Below are 19,333 nucleotides of genomic sequence, written 5' to 3'. Positions count from 1 at the left end.
TAACGACCTCATAGGTCGTTTGTGCAAGCACCTTATTACGACGTTAAGTGACGTATTACACGTAAGTGTCCTCTAGTTACGTTTTAAGGTTTTTGCTTTATACATCAGATTAGACACATTTAATTTTATGAATTTGTAAATGTAGAAACGGTTTCATAAACATTTATGGTTTTAAAGATATTTTGGAGCATCTAACCCTACCCTCACCTTTACCCTAAACCCAACCACTTCTCAACCATAAAACACAACTCGCAAGTAAAAGTACAGTCACAGGTATTTATTGCATAAAACAGTATAAAAGTATTACAAACCATTCGCGTTGCAAACCTTGCGAACTGAAGCCATACGATTTCTTTATATGAAAAACTCACAGTCAGATCTCATTCAAACATAAACCAGCATGACGTAGTCGGTCACAAGAGCCAATAACGCTTCACATTCTTAGCTAACGTAATGATGCAATCGGTCACGAGACACACGAGAGACAATGCCTTTTCACAATCATAGATGACATATCATCGCTTCTTCGGGTGGCAGTTTTTGAATCAGTGTACACCGGATCTGATATTTACAGCGGATTGTCATCACTTTTGCATGCATCTTTTTTTGTAAAATAAATTGAACGTTTGACCACTTGGAATATGTGGAAGTACATTTTTTTTTAAAGTTTTGACTGTTTTGCATGCTGTGTTTATTTCATATAATAAATAAATGTGTAAGTTATTTGCCCTAAATGCCTCAATAGTGTAATGTGTAATAAAATACAATTAATCCTGTCGGTTTAAATTTAAATTCTTATCCCAGTACATGTCATCATATCAAAAGTATACCCCAAAATATAATTTTATAACCTAATATATTAAGTTTCACCTGCTGCCGGTAGAGACGCTAATTTAGTACTGTAAATGCATCTGTTGGTCGTATATGGTGAAATGGACACACGACCAAAGCAAACGTATAGGTTGGAGAATAGGTTGAAACCACGCAAACACATTGTATTATACCAAATACACAAAATAATGTTGTTTTTTAGCAATGAAATTGGGGAACTTTAATAAATAACTGTAGCTCAATTAGAGAAACAAGCTAATTCCAACATCAAGATCACTAATTTGATTCCCATGAAATGCATGGTTTGATGTAATATTAAATGCACTCGACACTCTTAAATCTAGGAAATGAAAGTTATTCGCAGAAATGCCACAGAAGAACCATTTTTGGTTCCAAAAAATGAGGCTCAGTTTCCTCACAGCAAGAAGGGCTTTACTCCGGTTAATCCCGTTTTTTCCAAAGGCCAAAAACATGCAGGTTAGGTAAATTGGAGATGTCAAATTGCCCTTCCCCCAACGTGTGTATGGATTAACTTCTGTATGGATTACCTGGTTCTCGCTATAAATATAGATGCTGTAATGGCTTTAAGAATAAACAAACAATACAGTCAAAAATAGTTATTTTATTGCATTATTTAGTACCTTTATTTTGAGGGTATAAGTTGCTTTGGGTACAAGGATCTGACAATTGCATAAATGTAAATAAAACAATAGATTCCTGTAATTTACACTTAAGAAAATATGGGTTATTTTCAACCCAGGTTTGGGTCAAAAAGGGACGAACCCAGCCCCTTGGGTTGTAATTAAACATATGCTGGGTTGTTTCAACCAAAAATGCTGGGTTGTTTTAACTCATTGTTGGGTCAAATATAAAAAAAATTGCTTTAATTTAACCCAAAAGCTTGGCTTGGCTCTTTTTGACCCAGTGCTGGGTTGAAAATAACCCTGTATTTTTTAAAGTCTCTCAAAGCTTATTGTTCAACTAAACAAAATAAAATAGCAGAATATTTCAAGGGCATGAATTTCCTTCACCTGAAAATCCTTTACACCAATCAATATGACTCAGTTAAACGCTTCACAACACAATAGCCTGAATAATAGCAGGCCCAACCCAAAACACTTTACTTCACACATCTATCGGGGTATTGGCATTTACATACCCTGTTATATATGCTTCCTATTGTTACTTGAATTTCACCCAGCAAAACTACAACAATCTAAACAGGACCTTTTTGCAAAGTCCTCAGACGTGTCATTACAGAAAAGGCGTCTTCGCTGTGGGGATTTAAAGCGCTGCCAAAGTCACAATCGCAATGAATATAAAACAAACAGAATCAGCCAAAACCACAAAGACTTTTTGCTCAAGTAGCTCTCGAGATATTTAATATGCGTCCCCGCTGACCACATACTAAATAAACAAGAAAGTTTGTACTGCGAGGTGTTATTGCCAATCTTATTCACAACATTAAGAGACCCCAAAACCTAGAACTCTCAATGGTTTGTTAAACAAAACAATCCTGAAGCTGAACTTGTAGAGCACAGTGCCAGCAGCGTCAGGCTAATTGGTTTGATTCCCAGGGAATCCGCATACAGTCTTGAAAATAAAGGTGCTGAATGATGCCCTAAGAAGAACCATTTTTGGCTGAACGGTCCCTTAAAGAACATTTAAACACGTTTATAAAAAGGTATGAAAGAAATTATTCTTTGAAAAACCTTTGCATGAACGGTTCTTTGATTGACCAAACATGGTTCTTCTCTGGCCCCTTATTTTTAAGACAGTACCTATTAAATGTATACATAGCTTGAACATGCTTAAAAGCATCACCCCAAGTGAGTGCATGAATTTTCGAACTTTGTTTTGTACTACCACTGTGTATTTAGTGTAGTTATCCACCTAATTTTTAAGTATCTAATTTTTATTTTCCTTTTTAGTGACCTTGGATAAATCTGCTTATTGTCACTTTGCCGTTATCCATTTTGTTTCTCTCCATCTTCTTCAATGATTATGATTTATATTCATGTGTGTTTTGTTTAAGTTGGCAAATTATCAATAAATATACTATTTAAAAAAAGCATCTGGGCAATTCCAGCGTTATGGATGTGACATTTGCAGTCAAAACTTGTAATATAATTTCTCAGATAATGCATTTTGTTGAGGTATCTGTTTATATTTTTATAAATCTCTGATGATACGGTCCAAGCATTAGAAAAATGTCAGTCGATAGACGGTTTCAGCAGTAACAACATAAACAAGCAGCTTTTGTGGTCAACACGTAACTTCTGGTAAACTCCACTAAGAATAAATAACAACAAAGTCCTTTTAAAGTAGTTTATTTATATAACAGGCTGTCACGATTATTACATTTAGCTGACGGTTAATTATCTAATAAATTGTGACAATTATAATGATTAATTGCCTGTTTTAGGACTTTGATGATTATGACGATTGTCTGTTTTATTGCTATGACATTTAATTCTCATACATTTATTTTGTTTGTTTGTTCAGATCCTTAATAGCATCCTTCACTTTCCTAATTGCTGTTTTGGAAATGTATGTTTTACCTGGCAGTTCATACTACTTATGAAAGTTTTGCAGCATTTCTCTAAATGCTGTTTTTCCACTGTATTAAATGGCTTTACAATGTATTGCGTTACACTGTCAGTTAAGGAGTGCCTGATACTGTCTTGTTTATACATGTGCTGCAGCTCCCCCTTGTGTTTTTTAAAGAGATGTGCAATCATTGCGGTGATCTGAAATCATCGCAATGAGGTTAAACAATCGCAATGAGACGATTATTTAATCATTGTGACAGCCCTAATAACAAACAAAATAAATAACACGTAGATTACCTACGAAACTAAAACATTTATTATTTTCGACAAGGTATTTGTTCAAGACTTCAGTTTAGCAACTAGTCAGACCATTAAAAAAACTGAAACCGGAAGTAAAGTTCCAACCAGACGCGTAATCACTTCACCGCACGTGCGTCCGATGAAACCGTCTATATTCATATTTTCTGTTTTAGATGAGGGAAACATGCATGTGCTATGGATGTAACCAAAAAGGACACACGTTTTTGGGAGACAACATACATAAAATGCACAATCCAGAAGCAAAAATACCCAACAAATGAAAAAGGGACAGCTTTTAAAAGAACATTTAATATTTAATTCATTAAGTTTTGTATATGCATTTATGAGGAAGAAACAATTTTATGTAAGTGACGTTTCTTCGTTATGCATGTAAAAATTCTCAAATTTGCACTTATTTAATAAAAAATGCTTAAAAAATTTTATGTCGCAATTGAAATTGAAATGAAAAACTGTAATTTGTTTTAAAATATTATGCTATTTTTTACAAATGACTCATCTGTTAGCTTCATTGTTTTTTAAAAAATTCATGTGCCCTCATAATCTTTAATCAAAAATGCAAAACCCCTCCCCTCCTCGAAACAATCTTTCTTTACTTCCGGTCATATGGTGAAAGTCCGGGAAAAATTGCAGTAATTAGCAACATGAATAGCATTATAAATAGCACTAAAATCTCTTAATCATAGGGGAACCATTTTTAGTGCTATATAGCACCTATAAAGCACCTATGAAGAACCATCCGGGGGTGAAATAGCACCACTATAGCACCAAATATGGTTCTATATAGCACAACCCTGCTGAAAAAAACAGCATGGACCAGCATGGGTATTATGCTGGTCTATGCTGGTTTGATGCTGGTTTAGCTGGTGGTCACCAGCATACCTGCACCAAAACACAACATATGCTGTTCTTGGTGGTATGACCAGCATGGGATGCTGGTGCAAATGCTGGTTTGGTGCTGGTTTAGCTGGTGCTAATGCTGGTTTGGTGCTGGTTTAGCTGGTGCTAATGCTGGTGCTGGTTTAGCTGGTGTTCACTAGCAAACCAGCACCAAAACACAATATATGCTGGTCTTGCTGGTATGCTGGTTTTTCAGCAGGGAATGTGGTTCTATACTGGTGCTACATAGGTGCTATATGCCACTTAAAATGGTTCCCCAATGAAGCGGGTTTAGTGCTATTTAGCCCCCTTTTTTTCAGAGTTTACTTCACCACGGGGAAAATAAGACAATCGCTACTTCCGTTTTATGGCGACTTTAAGAGAGACTTTGCATGGGTATTAAAACCAACAATTATTTACATCTGAGATGGTATGGTTATGAGCAGTATGGTTAAAAACTTTGGGTAAAATCTTTTCTTCTCATGATAAGGTTGACCTTGCATGGAATTGCACGTCTGTCAAAAGCATAAATGTAATTAAAATAAACCTTTTGCATACCCCACAAATATTGCACACTTTTACGGAAAACCATGCATTAAATTCCAAATCATTGGAAGGTTTTTGCTAGCTTTGAAGATGTCCACAGGAAAGATAATGAATGAGAACAAAAGGTCAGTGAATGAACAGCTGAATGAAATTAAGCATGCAGAGAGGACGCATCGGCTGAAGAGGTCCACAAATGATTGATGGGTGGCTCTTGTGAAACAATGGTTTTACATCAGACATGCTTATTTTCCCTTGATGCACCCACTTTATCCCTCTGATTGCCAGATGAGTTTACTTGGGATCCACACGCATTGTATATTTACAGCGTATTAGATGATTAGGTGATTTTCAATTGTATGTTATGGAAATAAACATTCGTTTCTGAGATGCAATATAGACAGACGATCATGTGTTCAAAGCAGCAAGACTACACTCTTCAAAATAAAGGTGCTTCATGATGCAATAGAAGAACCATTTTTTGCTAAATGGTTCTTTAAGGAACCAAAAATGGTTCTTCTATGGCATCGTTGTAAAAACTCTTTCAAGCACCTTTGAAAAGCACGGTATATATGATAACTCTTGATATGATAACGCCATCCAGACAGTACTTCATTGCTTAAAATAATATAAAGAAAAGTATATTTGTCAAAAATTTAAAGCTGGATTGCGTGACGAATCTCTACCCAAACCCCAACATCCAATGCACCAAGAAGATGCTACACCTGACATCAACAGTTTCAGTCAAAACCTCCATGTCACAAAAAGGCTTGATGGAGCAGTCTCTCCACTCACCATAATTATAAATATAGACATTTTCCCCGTCAGTCAGATCAGCACTGAGGATGTAATGGGCGTTGAGTTAATTGCCGAGTGAGCTTCGGCAAGAGAAAGAGAGAGAGAGAGAACGAGGTACTAAACTGAAAACTGTCATTTCTGCCAAGCCCCTAATCATTTATTCTCCATTTTCGACCATGTTACTAAAACTCTTTCCCACTTATTACATAAATTGCAATTAGACTTCATCATGACATGCTGCTGGGGGTCCTGACCTGTAATGACTCCTAACACAGAGGAACCTTATTATCTGTCAAGAGGTGCTTTGGCATATGCCAGTGACTGGCGGCGTTTCTCGCCTTTTCTGTGCGACATGCTCGGCTAATCTTTTGACTTCCTGTCTTCTGTAATTTAGACTTATTTCAGGAAGATTATTTTACAGGCTTATGAGTGGAATAATTTTAGTTCCTTTTGTCGAACGAGAAATTGCACGTCACGAAGGGTGTACGGCATCAAACAAGAATCGATGCGCACGGAAAGGTCAGTCACCTGAAACGGAGGCAGCGGGCGCGATGTTTGTGTCACCTTAAAAGCATAGTAGGGATGCAGTTGATACCTGTTTTGTATTTCAGAGTCCCGAAGGGGGCAGAATTAAACACATATTCACGAACAACAAACAAAGCGAAAGAATAACAGGAAGCCCTTTTAAAGAGATATACAAGAATTGCAAACTGTACTAATATGAAGCCCGTATTTATTTACATGCAATTCATAAACAATAAGGACAAAAGGTCATGCAGATATCCACCAGATTTTAAAGAGGACATGATTTTTTATGCTGCGTTCACACCAGCCGCGGTAGAGGCGTCAAGCGCGGGTGATTTCAATGTTAAGTCAATGTGAAGACATGTTGACGTGCGTCTAGTTCGCACGAATGTCGAGTTAAACAATTTTAACTTTGGCGGAAGAACGTGCCGCGTTAACCAATCAGGAGCTTGCTCTAGTTGTGACGTGATTACAGGAAGCGAGCAGAGTCGCAGAAGCCCCTCCCGTGATGCGAATTTTCGTGTGAATGTCTCGATGACTTGAATTTCACGCGCGGCTTTCATGCGCGAATGAAGCGAGTAAACTCATAATGTTCAAGTGGCAAACTAGACGTGGTAGAGTGCAAGTGATTTCAATGTTAAGTCAATGTGAAGACGCGTTGACGGTGGTCTAGTTTGCACGAATGTCGCGAATTGAGCATTGCCGTGGGAAACGCGTGAGTTGAACAATTTGAACTTTGGCGGAAAAACGCGCCACGTTAACCAATCAGGAGCTTGCTTTAGTAGTGACGTGATTACAGGAAGCGAACAGAGTCACAGAAGCCCCTCCCGTGATGCGAATTTTCGTGTGAATGTCTTGATGACTTGATTTTCACGCGCGGCTTTCATACGCGAATGACGCGAGTAAACTCTAAATGTTCAAGCGTTGACACCTCAAACGCGACTGGTGTGAACCTACAGTTAGTCATTTCGAAGGCTGCGTCCCCTAGGTCACATTTGTCGGCTTTATATAGTGTCATCGAATTTTAGTTTTTTATCTCAGAAAAGCACTAGCTACACTTTAAAGTAAACATGAAATTACAGTAATTAGGTCTCATAAGGAATAAATATTAATTTTAGATTAATTTTATTCCCGAAATGAGACAACTAATAAATGTGACCTCTGGAGGACACAGCGTTGAAAATGAGATGCAGCTGTCACTTATTTTCTGTAGCATTGTAAAAAAAATGCAGCATTTTTGTCAAATTAACAAATATTTTTATGTTACTTTAACTTAACGTATCGAGTTAAACAACTTTTAATAAATTATATCAACTTTTCACAGGTCAAAACTTAAAATAGTATGTTGAATTGACTTGCAAAACCAAGTTGTTTTAACTTCATGCTGCATTTCTTTTTACAGTGTACCCATTCGATAATTGTAGTGAACAAAAATACTGCCTCTTGTGGTTAGAACTGTTCATTGCACAGTTTATTTTTCCAAATAGGAAAACTGCTGTAACCAAAACAGTACTTATATCAGTCAGTTTTGTTAAGGCACTACCAATACAAGTTGAAAATAACAAAGGCTGCAACAATCGACACATTTGTTTGGGTGAAACATTTTGCGTGGGCCTAATTTGACTTAAAATCATCAGTTTTATTAGTGATCTCTCTCACTGATTCGAGTGATATTGGCGGCCTTCTGTATCTTACTACAGCAGCGATGAGCACTAAGCGTGGGAGGCGAGCATCAGCTGGCCTCTCTCCTAGCAACTACAAGTCCTTGAGCCCTTCTGTTTACAAAATGCCGGCACACACCGAGGTACAGTACATCAAACCTGGTCAGATATTTTCATCCTCATGCGTGAGTTTCTATCAAAATAAAAGGAAATTTAACAAGCCACTCGACTTTGTCTGGGCGAAGGTTTTGTGTGCATCCTAATTTGCACTATTTTACACCCATTTTGTTGTATAAATAGTGTGAGTGTTAGTGAGAAATGTTGGACACTTTTCCTCCCTATATACTGTAGCAGATGGGGCGGGACAAACTGTGTTAAAGCTAACAGCAACACAATGCGTGCAATTAAATCGTCATGTCTCCAATTCAAGAAAACAGTAAATGCCTTCATGTAAACTCCTGTGAAATGTTTCATTTGTGATGTCTTGCCTTCTAAAATGTATACATTAGATGGCTAAGTACTGTAAAGCATAAGTGCATACTGTAAGGTACATACTTTAGCATAATGGGTTTTGACTGAAAGTTTTTTTTGAGGAACCAAATTGGTTCTTCTGGCATCTCTGTGAAGAACCCTCTGTAGCAACAGTTTTAAAGAGTAGGCTGGGTTATTTTTGACCCATAATGGGTAAATATTGGACAGAACACATGCTGGGTTAAAAATTACCCAATGTTGGGTTGTTGTTTTGCAACCATCGGGTTATAATAACCCAGCAGTTTGGTCAAAACTACCCAGCATTGGGTCAATTTTAACCCAGCCGTGTGTTCTGTCCAATATTTACCCAAATAACCCAGCGATTTTTAGATTGCATGCATAGTCATTAGCCATAGCCAACAAAGATATGTACCATAGTAAACACAGTTTCCTCCAAAATACTATGCTTTTTACACTTGTTAATGGTGCATACTAAGGTAGCAGTGGCTGCTCTTGACTGCTCATCCGAGGGGCGCAAATTCAAAATATGTGTTCAGAGTGTTGTGTGTTGCTCGTGTTTTCAAAATATGTGTTTGTTGCGTCATGTGAACCATGTGTCGATAGCATGAAGAGGAACTTTTATGATGAAAGAGACGCTCACGTTCACAAAATACACGCAAGACACTCCCTTAACAGTAAACTCTGATTACGCATGAGATTATGCGAGTATTTGGCAAACGCGAGCGTCCCTTTATCATAAACCCTTTAGATGCGTCTGCAGCATGCACTTATTTTGACAAGACATGTGATGCACTTAGGTTGACTGAACGCGCCGAACACATACTTTGAAATTACGAACCACACACATGACGGGTTACATTCATGTTGTGACGAATATCACATAATGCGCCCTCGAAAAAAGAAGTCACCGGCCGCCACTGTTGTATAGGGACCGGGGTCATATCTCAAGACCATTATATTTTCTTAAATACTTAGGAACACAGTCTAAAAAATGCTGGGTTATTTTCAACCCAGCGTTGGGTTCAAAAGGAACGAGCCCAGGCCATTGGGTTGTAATTAAACCTATATGTTGGGTTGTTTCAACCCATTGTTGGGTCAAATTAATAATTTTTTGGGTTAATTTAACCCAACGGTTGAGCCTGTCACATTTTTACCCAATTTTGGCACAATTTTTTATAGTGGACCCACAATAGTATTGTCATAGAGAGTTTGTATGCGCAAACACTACCCACAGTTTATTAACTACAGGTGACAGTCTAGTTGTTTCTATAATCTAGGCTAACTAAACTCCTAAAAATAAAGGGTTCGTCGCAGGGATGCCATAAAAGAAGCATTTTTTGGTTCCTCTGAGAGCCTTTTAGTCAAAGGTTTTAATAAGAAAAGCATTTGTTTTTTACATTTTAACAATTTGAAGAACTTTTTCACTACAAAAAATGCTTTGTGGAAGGTATTGTGGTTCTCAAACTTTTTCGGCGTGCGCCCCCCTTGTGTACGGTGCATCCTTTCGTGGCCCCCCAAAGAAAATTTATGACATAAAACATTACAAATGTTTACTATTAAATTATACAATGTAGTGCTGTTGGTTAATAGCCTTATCTGAGGCTTAAATACACAGAATTTATAAAAAATTAATGTATTTTATAAAATGACATTAAACGGGGCCCCCCCGGCACTATTTCAGGGCCCCCAGTTTGAGAACCGCTGCCTTATATACGATAGAAACCTTTATTTATAACCTATTTTATCATTTATTTGTTTTATTTATAGAGTGTATACTTTTTGCACTGTTGAACTCCCAAAATGAATGTATTAGTGAATGATTATTAATCTTTAGCATTGAAACTTTCACATTTATATGACTGTTCGCCATTGCAGCATCGTCTGATCCTCCGTGATGAAGGAAACAGCCAGGAGGCGGTGTCTTATCAGAGCCCAACATTAAACATATCTGACGTCTATATCTCCATCATCATCATCGACTCTCAATGTCCGAATAACTCTTTGCATTTCCGTTCCTCTTCATGCTATAATTTTCCGTCAAATTCGCGTTGTTTGTCTGTTTACCTTTGTCTTCAGGGATCTGAAGTTTGGCTCAGTTTGCGCAACCGGTGTGTGAACTCGTCGCGGCGCGCTGACCGAAACAGCCAGCCCGATCCGATCGCCGTCCAAACGTGATTGTTTTGACACCAGGGGATTTCATATGAGCGTGCCTCCGGTAATCCGACCGCCGAGCCCCCTCCCGGGGTCGCAAGGCATTTCTTTCCAGATCCAAATCGGGTTGAGCCGGGAACCCGTCCTGCTGGACTCCGGGGAGTTCAGCCTGGCGCAGGTCCGAGAGATGGCATGCTCCATCGTGGACCAGAAGGTAACTGTTTCCATATTCCTCATGTTTCATTCATTGCCATTCGATGTTTATTAATGCCGTATCGTACATAATATAAGTAGTTATAAGGACCGAAGTTTGGAAATAACTTTTACTTGTTACTCATCTGTCAGTGGTGGGTTTTGGAACTTGAACTTGAATGTAAATATTGGCATTTTTGTCGTAGGCTAATAGACAACATGGCTTATAATATATAAAACGAAACGACCCTAAATAATTGCCTACCCTTATGTTTTTATGCTTTTAGTATTGATAAATCCAGCGTTTTAAGTCATATTAAGGCTGTATGTATTGAGACACACAGGCTTATAAATAGTTTAAAAGGAGAATTCAATGAGATGTTTTACACGAGTGAGTTAAAACTAACCGAGACTACTCCAAAACCACAAGCAGCAGAAACACTGGATTTGTGACTTCAATATGGGTTCTGCATTGTATTTTCCATTGACAGCCGTGACGTCACACGATGACGCCGGCCGGGTACTTATTGAACTAGTGAAAGGGTTGGACCAGCACACATCAGAGTCACATCCCATTTTACTGCAAGCCTGTCTCACGTGCAGTATTTCATTATTTATAAAGTATTAGCATGTGCTACACTGTTTTGCAGTTCATATCATATCCTTGTAAAAGTAAGGAACTAGTTTGACTCAAAAAGTGATGGTGTAGCTTTAAAGGAACACTCCACTTTTTTAAAGAAAAAGTTAAACATCTGAGTTTTACTGTTTTGAAATCTATTCAGACGATCTCTGGGTCTGGCGGTACCACTTTTAGCATAGCTTAGAATAATTCATTGAATCTGATAAGACCATTAGCATCGCGTTGAAAAATAACCAAAGAGTTTTAATATTTTTCCTATTTAAAACTTGACTCTTCTGTAGTTACATCGTGTACTAAGACCGACGAAAAATTTAAAGTTGCGATTTTCTATGCCGATATCGCTAGGAACTAGGCATGGGCCGGTATAAGATTCTGGCGGTATGATAACCTTTAGCAAAAATACCACGGTTTCACGGTGTTGCGGTATTGCAGCAATAAAATGTATTTTCAAATGCCAGGTAAAAATAAAGCCTTTAAATTATAATATGCTTTCATAAAATATATAATATTTTTGAAATGTATATTAAAGGAGCATTTCACCCCTGGACAAATTAATCTTTATTAAAAGTGGATCATATTTGTAGTCGAAATGTAACATACATTTTGAATTTGGTGCCTATTTGACCGAGAAAAGGAGTGTTTGTAGTCTTACCCCCTCTACAAAGATATTGGACTTCCTTCTTTCAATGATGCAAAATGATGATTTTTACATCATTGAAAGAAGAAGGTGCAACACTGAAATCCATATTTCTCCTGTCTCAGGGGAAACAGAGGGAATGATGCATGACCATTCAAAAACATGACTGGGTTTTTAACTATACAAAGCTTAATGCAAATAGGTGAAGTGTCCCTTTAAATGTAAACATCAAATCAATCACATGACTTAATGATTAATGAATTTTGTATTAAACACAGCTCATTCCTTGGAGATGGTATCACAGAACATTTTAGTGGTTTTGAAACCTTGACTGTTTAAAACCTCGGTATACCCTGAAACCGGTAACCAGCCCCTACTAGGAACTATACTCTCATTTCGGTGTAATAAGCAAGGAACTTTGCTGCCGTACCACGGGTTGCAGCAGGCGCAATGATATTACGCAGCGCTCGAAAATAGTCCCCAGCTAGGTAACTTTCAATGTGTTAGCGCGATGCTAACAGTCTAATCAGATTCAATGAATTATGCTAAGCTATGCTAAAAGTGGTAGCGCCAGACCCGGAGATCGCCTGAATGGATTCCAAAACGGTAAAACTCAGAAGTTAAACTCTAGGGGAGCTGAAAAATGAGCCTATTTTTAAAAAAAGTGGAGTGTTACTTTAAACTTAAAACTAAACCCTTTTTTATTGACATCCAAGAACAATCTAAGTACTGTAAATAATATACAGTAGGACTTCCGTGGGCAAATAAACAATATGGCCTGGTTTCACAGACAAGGCTTAGCTGCCAGGACTAGGCCTTAGTTTACGCATCTTTAATAAACATACCTTAGAAAAAGACTTTACTCGTGTGTAAAAATGTCTTAGTCTAGGACTAGCTTAAAGCCTTATCTGTGAAACCAGGGATATAATATGTCAGAATACTATAAGTAGTGACAACAACACTGTCCCCCGGTTTCACAGACAAGGCTTAAAGGGATAGTTCACCCCAAAATGATAATTGTATCATAAATCACTTACCCCTGTGTCGTTTTAGACCACCAAATGCTCCGATTGTCTTCAGAATACATTTTTAGATATTTCTGATGAAAACCAGGGGGGTTCTGTCTATCCCATGACTACAGTTTGTCTAACAATTCTTTTCCCCAGAAAAGAATGAAAGACATCACCAAAAAGGTCCATGTTCCATCAGTCGTTCAATAATAATATTATGAAGCGACCAGCACCTTTGTGCGCTAGGGCTGGGTAAAAATATCGATTCATCAATGCATTGCAATTATTTGTTCCTCAATTCAATATCGATTCATCAAATCCTATGAATCGATTCAGCCTACCGGCCAGTTGCGGCGCTGTGGGTGGGCAACACTGTAGCGCCCGCTCCCCGAGGTAATTTGATCCGGCCCTTTATGTAGTCTGTGAAAAAGACATCTCTAGAATAAATAAATGTAGAATTAAAATAAATGTAGTTGGACAACGGGCCCTACAGTTACGAGTTGATGAGCGTGCATTTGCTGTACATGAGATGCAGAGCGCGAGTCACGTGACTGGCGCGAGTAGCTGTGTCACGTGTTTATATTCGTGCTTTGGTCCAACGCGAGCCGCTCGCATATCAAGACGCGATGACTGACAGTGGTGAGACCACAGACTCTATGGCTGTTTTAACTTGTATTCCCATCTTACAAAACCGCCTTTCCTAACAGTTGTTGTTTGATATGTCGGCTCAATGATGACTTGCTTATCCACAATGACATTAGATGTCTTAATGAAGGAAACGCATTGAAACGATTAGTAACAGTTAATCACCTATCGCGCCCAAAACCTGCACTACTGAACGCGTATCTACTGACAAACATACACCTGATTTTACTGCTCTAGCGAAATCTAAAAGTATAATTTCCCTTATCAGAAGCTAGACTAATGTTTGCCAGTTATTAATGGCTGTTGCAGTTCAAATAGGGGTAGTGAAATAATTAGCTTTGACAAAAACAGCATAAAACAATGTTATGTTACATATTGTAAACTTTTTTGATATGTGTACTAAAGTGAGTAAGTTAAATTCTCAATGAGTGTGATATGGCTCTTATTTACCCCTTTATATGTAAATGAAAGCATCTTACAATGCACTTATGTTGTTATGCAGTTTTAAAATACAACATATGAACATGTCTGGATGTAGAAAAAGCCTACTTGGACATCTTCCAATGCACTAATTTTGTTTTATGCAGTTTGAAAATACATGTTTGTAGAAAAAGCCTATTATACAATGCACTGATTTTGTTGTTATGCAGTTTAAATATAGGAAAATGTAGTCATAATCACTGATATATCTTCGGACCCTTATTTGAGATGCTTTTCATGAACTGGCCCCCATGACAAACTAACTGAATAGCCCTGCTCTAGTGAGAGCGTTCAGCGTTGTACAAGACACGCTTTACCAAAACAGCAAGATGGCAAACAGCAGCTGCAAAAGCTAAAATTAAAATATTGGCTACTCAGGTACATAATTACTTGTGTATCTACTTATTATTGAATCGATATTGAAGCAAACAAATCAATATCGAATTGAATCGAATCGAATTGAATCGAAGCCTCAAGAATTGGAATCGAATCGAATTGTGAAATTCCTAACAATACCCAGCCCTATTGTGCGCAAAGAAAACCAAACAAACGATTTATTCAACAATTTGTTCTCCTCATTGGGAGTTCATGAGCAGACTATGGCGCATGCTGCTGACGTCACCTGCTGATGTACTTGCCAATGTTTTTTGTTTTTATATATTTTCATTACATTATTGCGCATTCACCTTCTCGTATACATTAATGCAATAAGCAGCACATGAACCCACAAGTATTTCATAAAGTTCCTTAAAGTCTTCAGTGTTTTATAAACAGCATAACACTATAATAACACAACAGACAGATTGTCACCACCCCTTGAAATGCACCAAAGATCTCCATACAGTTATAAATATCTTTTGACAAAAATGCACTTTCTGTTTTGTAAGCACCTGTGCTGTGACACATCACTAGAACGATACTCGTTCTTTTCCATAAATATTACTCATTGTACGCATCTTGCAAAGTTTGCGACGAGACGCGAGGCGTTGACAACAACGCAATGTGCCACCATTATCAAATGTTTTTTTCACTCCCTCTGTGACTTTCGGGTTTATTTTGTGACATAACATGCAGAGGTTGCAGTTTTTTGTGTTTAAACAGATACAGGTGTTAAAATAGAGAGCAGTATTTTAATAAGCATAATAACAACAAGTGCCATGTGACACTAAACAAGAAACACCTTTATTTGACTTGAGGTTGTCAGTATGTGTTTTGAAAAATAAAAGTATGGGTTTAAGTTTACTTCAAAGGAAAAACTAGTATGAGAACAGATCTAACCTGGACTCCTTCAACGCGTTGTATACATGTTCTCAGATGCACATTTGAGCATTAACACCAATAGTCCGATGTGAGATGTCGAATGTGTATGAGGTATGGCTGACATTAGCTATGCAGTCTCAAACTAACTGTGCTTATTGTATGTTGGGTTAGTGGGGATTTTATCCAAAACCATTTTCAGTGCATCTAACCATTATAGGGGTGTAACGGTTCACAAAAATCACGGTTCGGTGCGAACCCCGGTTTTGAAGCCACGGTTCGGTTCATTTTCGGTACAGTAAGGGGAAAATGCAAACATTAAACTGCATGTTGTTTATTACTATAAACTTTTTTTTACAATTTGTTTACACTTTTTTAAACACTTTTTATTAAAATATAACATATAAAATATATATAAAATGAAAAAATAATAAATAAAATACTACTGCAAAGTTCTTTTTTACATTATTTTATAACAGAAGGTAACTCTTTTCTTAACCTTCTCTTAAACTTTTTCTACTAAAACCTTGAACTAACAAATTCAATTCCTGAATACATTTATAAACAATTAGCCTACATTTTTGCCACCAAAAATGTTCTGTTTTGATTTATTTTGGATTGTTTACCTCACAGTATTGAATTGGCTATGTACCATCTCTGTATAAAAATAATATTACTGCTCTATGTGTAACTGCATAGCAAGCAACATGATGATATACTTATTATACACTCATTTTGAGATTAGTGAGTTGCATACATAGCCATCTTTGATCTTTTGCACGTTTCTCCTATTATTTGCTTGTGTTGTCAATGTAAGCTGCCTGTGATTTTACTAACGAACCCCTCCGCAGCTGAGTAACAGCTGAGTAAGCCCCGGTTACAGCTCTTCCGTGTCCCGACTAGCTGATCGCATTGTGACAATGATATGATTGACGTAATATGCAGATGAAAAATCTGATCACGCATTCCTTATTCTCGCTGTCACAGAAAGCGCGTCTCATGAATGCGTAGCAACAAAAGACGCGCAACCTCTCACGCACTTTTGAAAGAACAAAGCAGCGCGTTGACACGCGTTTAACATGCGCTTTTAGATACGACACGTAAACGTTTACATCAATAATCAAACGGATATACAACTAAGTAAATAAAAATCTTTCTGCGGGCCGAATTATGTTATATGTTTGACAGAAGACTTGCGCTGAACGAGGAGACTTCCGCCACTTAATATGTTCGTGCGGAAACACACGTATTATGTTCCGCACAGGCGCACACAAAATGCATTCGGCCTTTCGGTGCACGTGTGCACCGTGCCGAAAGCCCTGAACCGAAACGGTCCGGTTCGAATACACGTACCGTTACACCCCTAAAGCATTACATTTTATCTTTAAATGCATTTTCAGGTAATTGAGCTCATGACCTTGGCATTACTAACACCACGTTGTATCAGTTAAAAGGAAAAATTCAGACATCATGAGGTTGAGAAAATGACTTAGCTTTAAAGCAATAGTTTGCCCAAATACAAAAAATTGATTCACAATCTTACACACACTCATGCCATGTATATGACTTCATTTCATAAGATGATCATAAATGAATAATTTCATATTACAATGCCACAATTGTTATATGGCTCAAGATAGTAAAGCTTTAAAAGCACATACATCCATCATTAAAGGACAAGTTCGGTATTTTAAACGTAAAGCCCTGTTTTCAGATTGTTTATGGTGAAATAGAACGGTTTTCACTGAAATTTTGACATATGCAGCTGCCCCGAGAATTTTCGAGTGTTTGTGTTTCACCTCCCACCTCTACAATGGGTTGATAGGTGCACTGGAACAATCCTTCCTAAAATGCATTAAACTTTCGTTTACAAAGACATGAAACTCACCGAGTGGTCAGGGATACAGAATTTGAGGAATAATCAATTGTTTACTTCAGCCTAAACACTAGCATATAGCATAATTAGCATATAACGCTAACTCAGCCATCACAACTTTATATTTAGCAACATTGTACTTAATTTTAATAGGTCATTTATGTTGGGGGAGTACATCTCGATCCCTTTACCTGATGTTTTTTCGGTGAAAGAAACATTTTTCTTTGGTGTGAGAAACTGACAAACTCATTTAATATTGGACTTTACACAGACTTTACTGATGAATGTATGTGCGTTTTCGAGCTTGACTGTGTGCCCCACATTAAACCATAACATGGTGGTATTGTAATATAAACTTCTTGAAGAAAGGAATTCATATACATTTGGGATGGCGTGAGAGAATATTTGGATAAACTATTGCTTTGAGGTCTCAGCCAGTGAGTGGTTGAAGTAAAGCAGAGGACACAAATCTCTTGAGATTGGAGGATCAAGAACCACTCAGATCTCAGACAGGCCTTAAAAGGTAGAGCAGCACTGACGATTAAACTACGATTAAGACAATATTTGATTTTTTTGTCATACTAAAGTGTTCTAAGATTTGTGTTTATATAGTTTATTTATGGCAGACCATGAGGGTGTTTGCTACAGTGCAGGACTAACTAATCCACAAATGGTAAGAGCTACTGTAAAAAGATTACAAGGGTCAGACTGAGGGGAACAGTGATTTAGGGAGTGACACAAAAATGTCATGCTTATCAGATATTAGTATTAGAATAAATAAAGACATGTCTGTATCAAATTCGGAGAGAATTTATTTGTGACCCTGTGAAAATCCAGCTGAACTCATTTTTTTTTGTAATTTACTGATTTCTACATAAAATCCTCCTACATAATGTAAACAACATTCTGTGAAAATATAACCTTGATATCTTTATTATTGACTGAGTAAGATCATGTCAAAGACTGAAAGCAAGGTGAAATCAATAACTATGATGCCCCTAATCTAATAATTAAATTATGAGACTTTATTCTGGTTCCCTTTCGAGGGAACTCGTGCTGGGTCGCCGTATATCAAATTCAACTAATGTTGGGGCGTAACATCACCAGCGGGGTGACGTCTAAAAGGTGTCTGTAAAATGCCCTCGCTAGCTAAAATATGCTGAAGAAGGCATAACAAGGATGCAAGTATGGCAAGGGAGACACAGAAGCCGTTTCTCAATACCAAGTACACCAAACTCGGACTTGTGTCCTTCGTAGTTCGAACTTGCAAGTTCAGACTCGTAAGAACGAACTCCTGACGCGAAATGCATTCTGGGAAACTTCGCTGTCATAAGTCCACACAAGTCTCCTCTGATGCATCCTTGATAAAATGGGCGGATCAAGAACACATCCGGGGATTTTATGTGAACTTGGGCTTGATGCGAACTTTGAATTGGAACAGTACTTGGGCCGCGACTGATAACGTTTCACAAGTCCACAAGAACCCAAGTACAGACAAGAACGCATATTGAGAAACGGCTAGAGTCTCATTCCCTTCTCAGGAAACAAGGGTTACATACCCCAAAGTACATAACCCAAGACGATTTCATAGATACTGTGGGTTCTGATTTGAAACCCATAGAAAACCTCTGGGGTGAACTGAAGTTGAGAGTCCATCACTGTGGACCTCAAATTCTGAAAGATCTGGAGGGATTTTGTACGGATAAATGGTCTCAGATCCCTTGCCATGTATTCTCCAACCTCATCAGCCTTTAGAGAAGAAGACTGCCAAGAGCTGTTATCTTGGCAAAGTGAGGCAGCACAAAGTATTGACATACATTTAACAACGCTTTAATTTTTTATAAAA

The 19,333-nt window shown here is 37.8% G+C and overlaps 1 protein-coding gene across 2 annotated transcripts in view; it reads left to right on the top strand.

The window, feature by feature from the left end:
• The window catches only part of prkd1 (protein kinase D1), a 94,422-nt gene that overhangs the window by 17,030 nt on the left and 58,059 nt on the right, over positions 1 to 19,333 (top strand). The window contains exon 1 of one of the 2 annotated variants that reach the window (XM_055171405.2): positions 10,474 to 10,964. The exons of the other annotated variant lie outside the window; for it this stretch is intronic. Coding sequence (XP_055027380.1) covers positions 10,800 to 10,964 — 165 coding nt within the window. The 5' untranslated portion in view covers positions 10,474 to 10,799. Of the gene's footprint in view, positions 1 to 10,473; positions 10,965 to 19,333 lie in introns of those variants that run through there. 2 annotated transcript variants of the gene reach the window in all.

The sequence above is a fragment of the Misgurnus anguillicaudatus genome, chromosome 7 (genome assembly GCF_027580225.2).
Source record: "Misgurnus anguillicaudatus chromosome 7, ASM2758022v2, whole genome shotgun sequence".
Classification (NCBI taxonomy): Eukaryota; Metazoa; Chordata; class Actinopteri; order Cypriniformes; family Cobitidae; genus Misgurnus; species Misgurnus anguillicaudatus.
The sequence above is the reverse complement of the archived record's forward strand: the minus strand, read 5'-3'. Positions and strand labels throughout refer to the sequence as shown.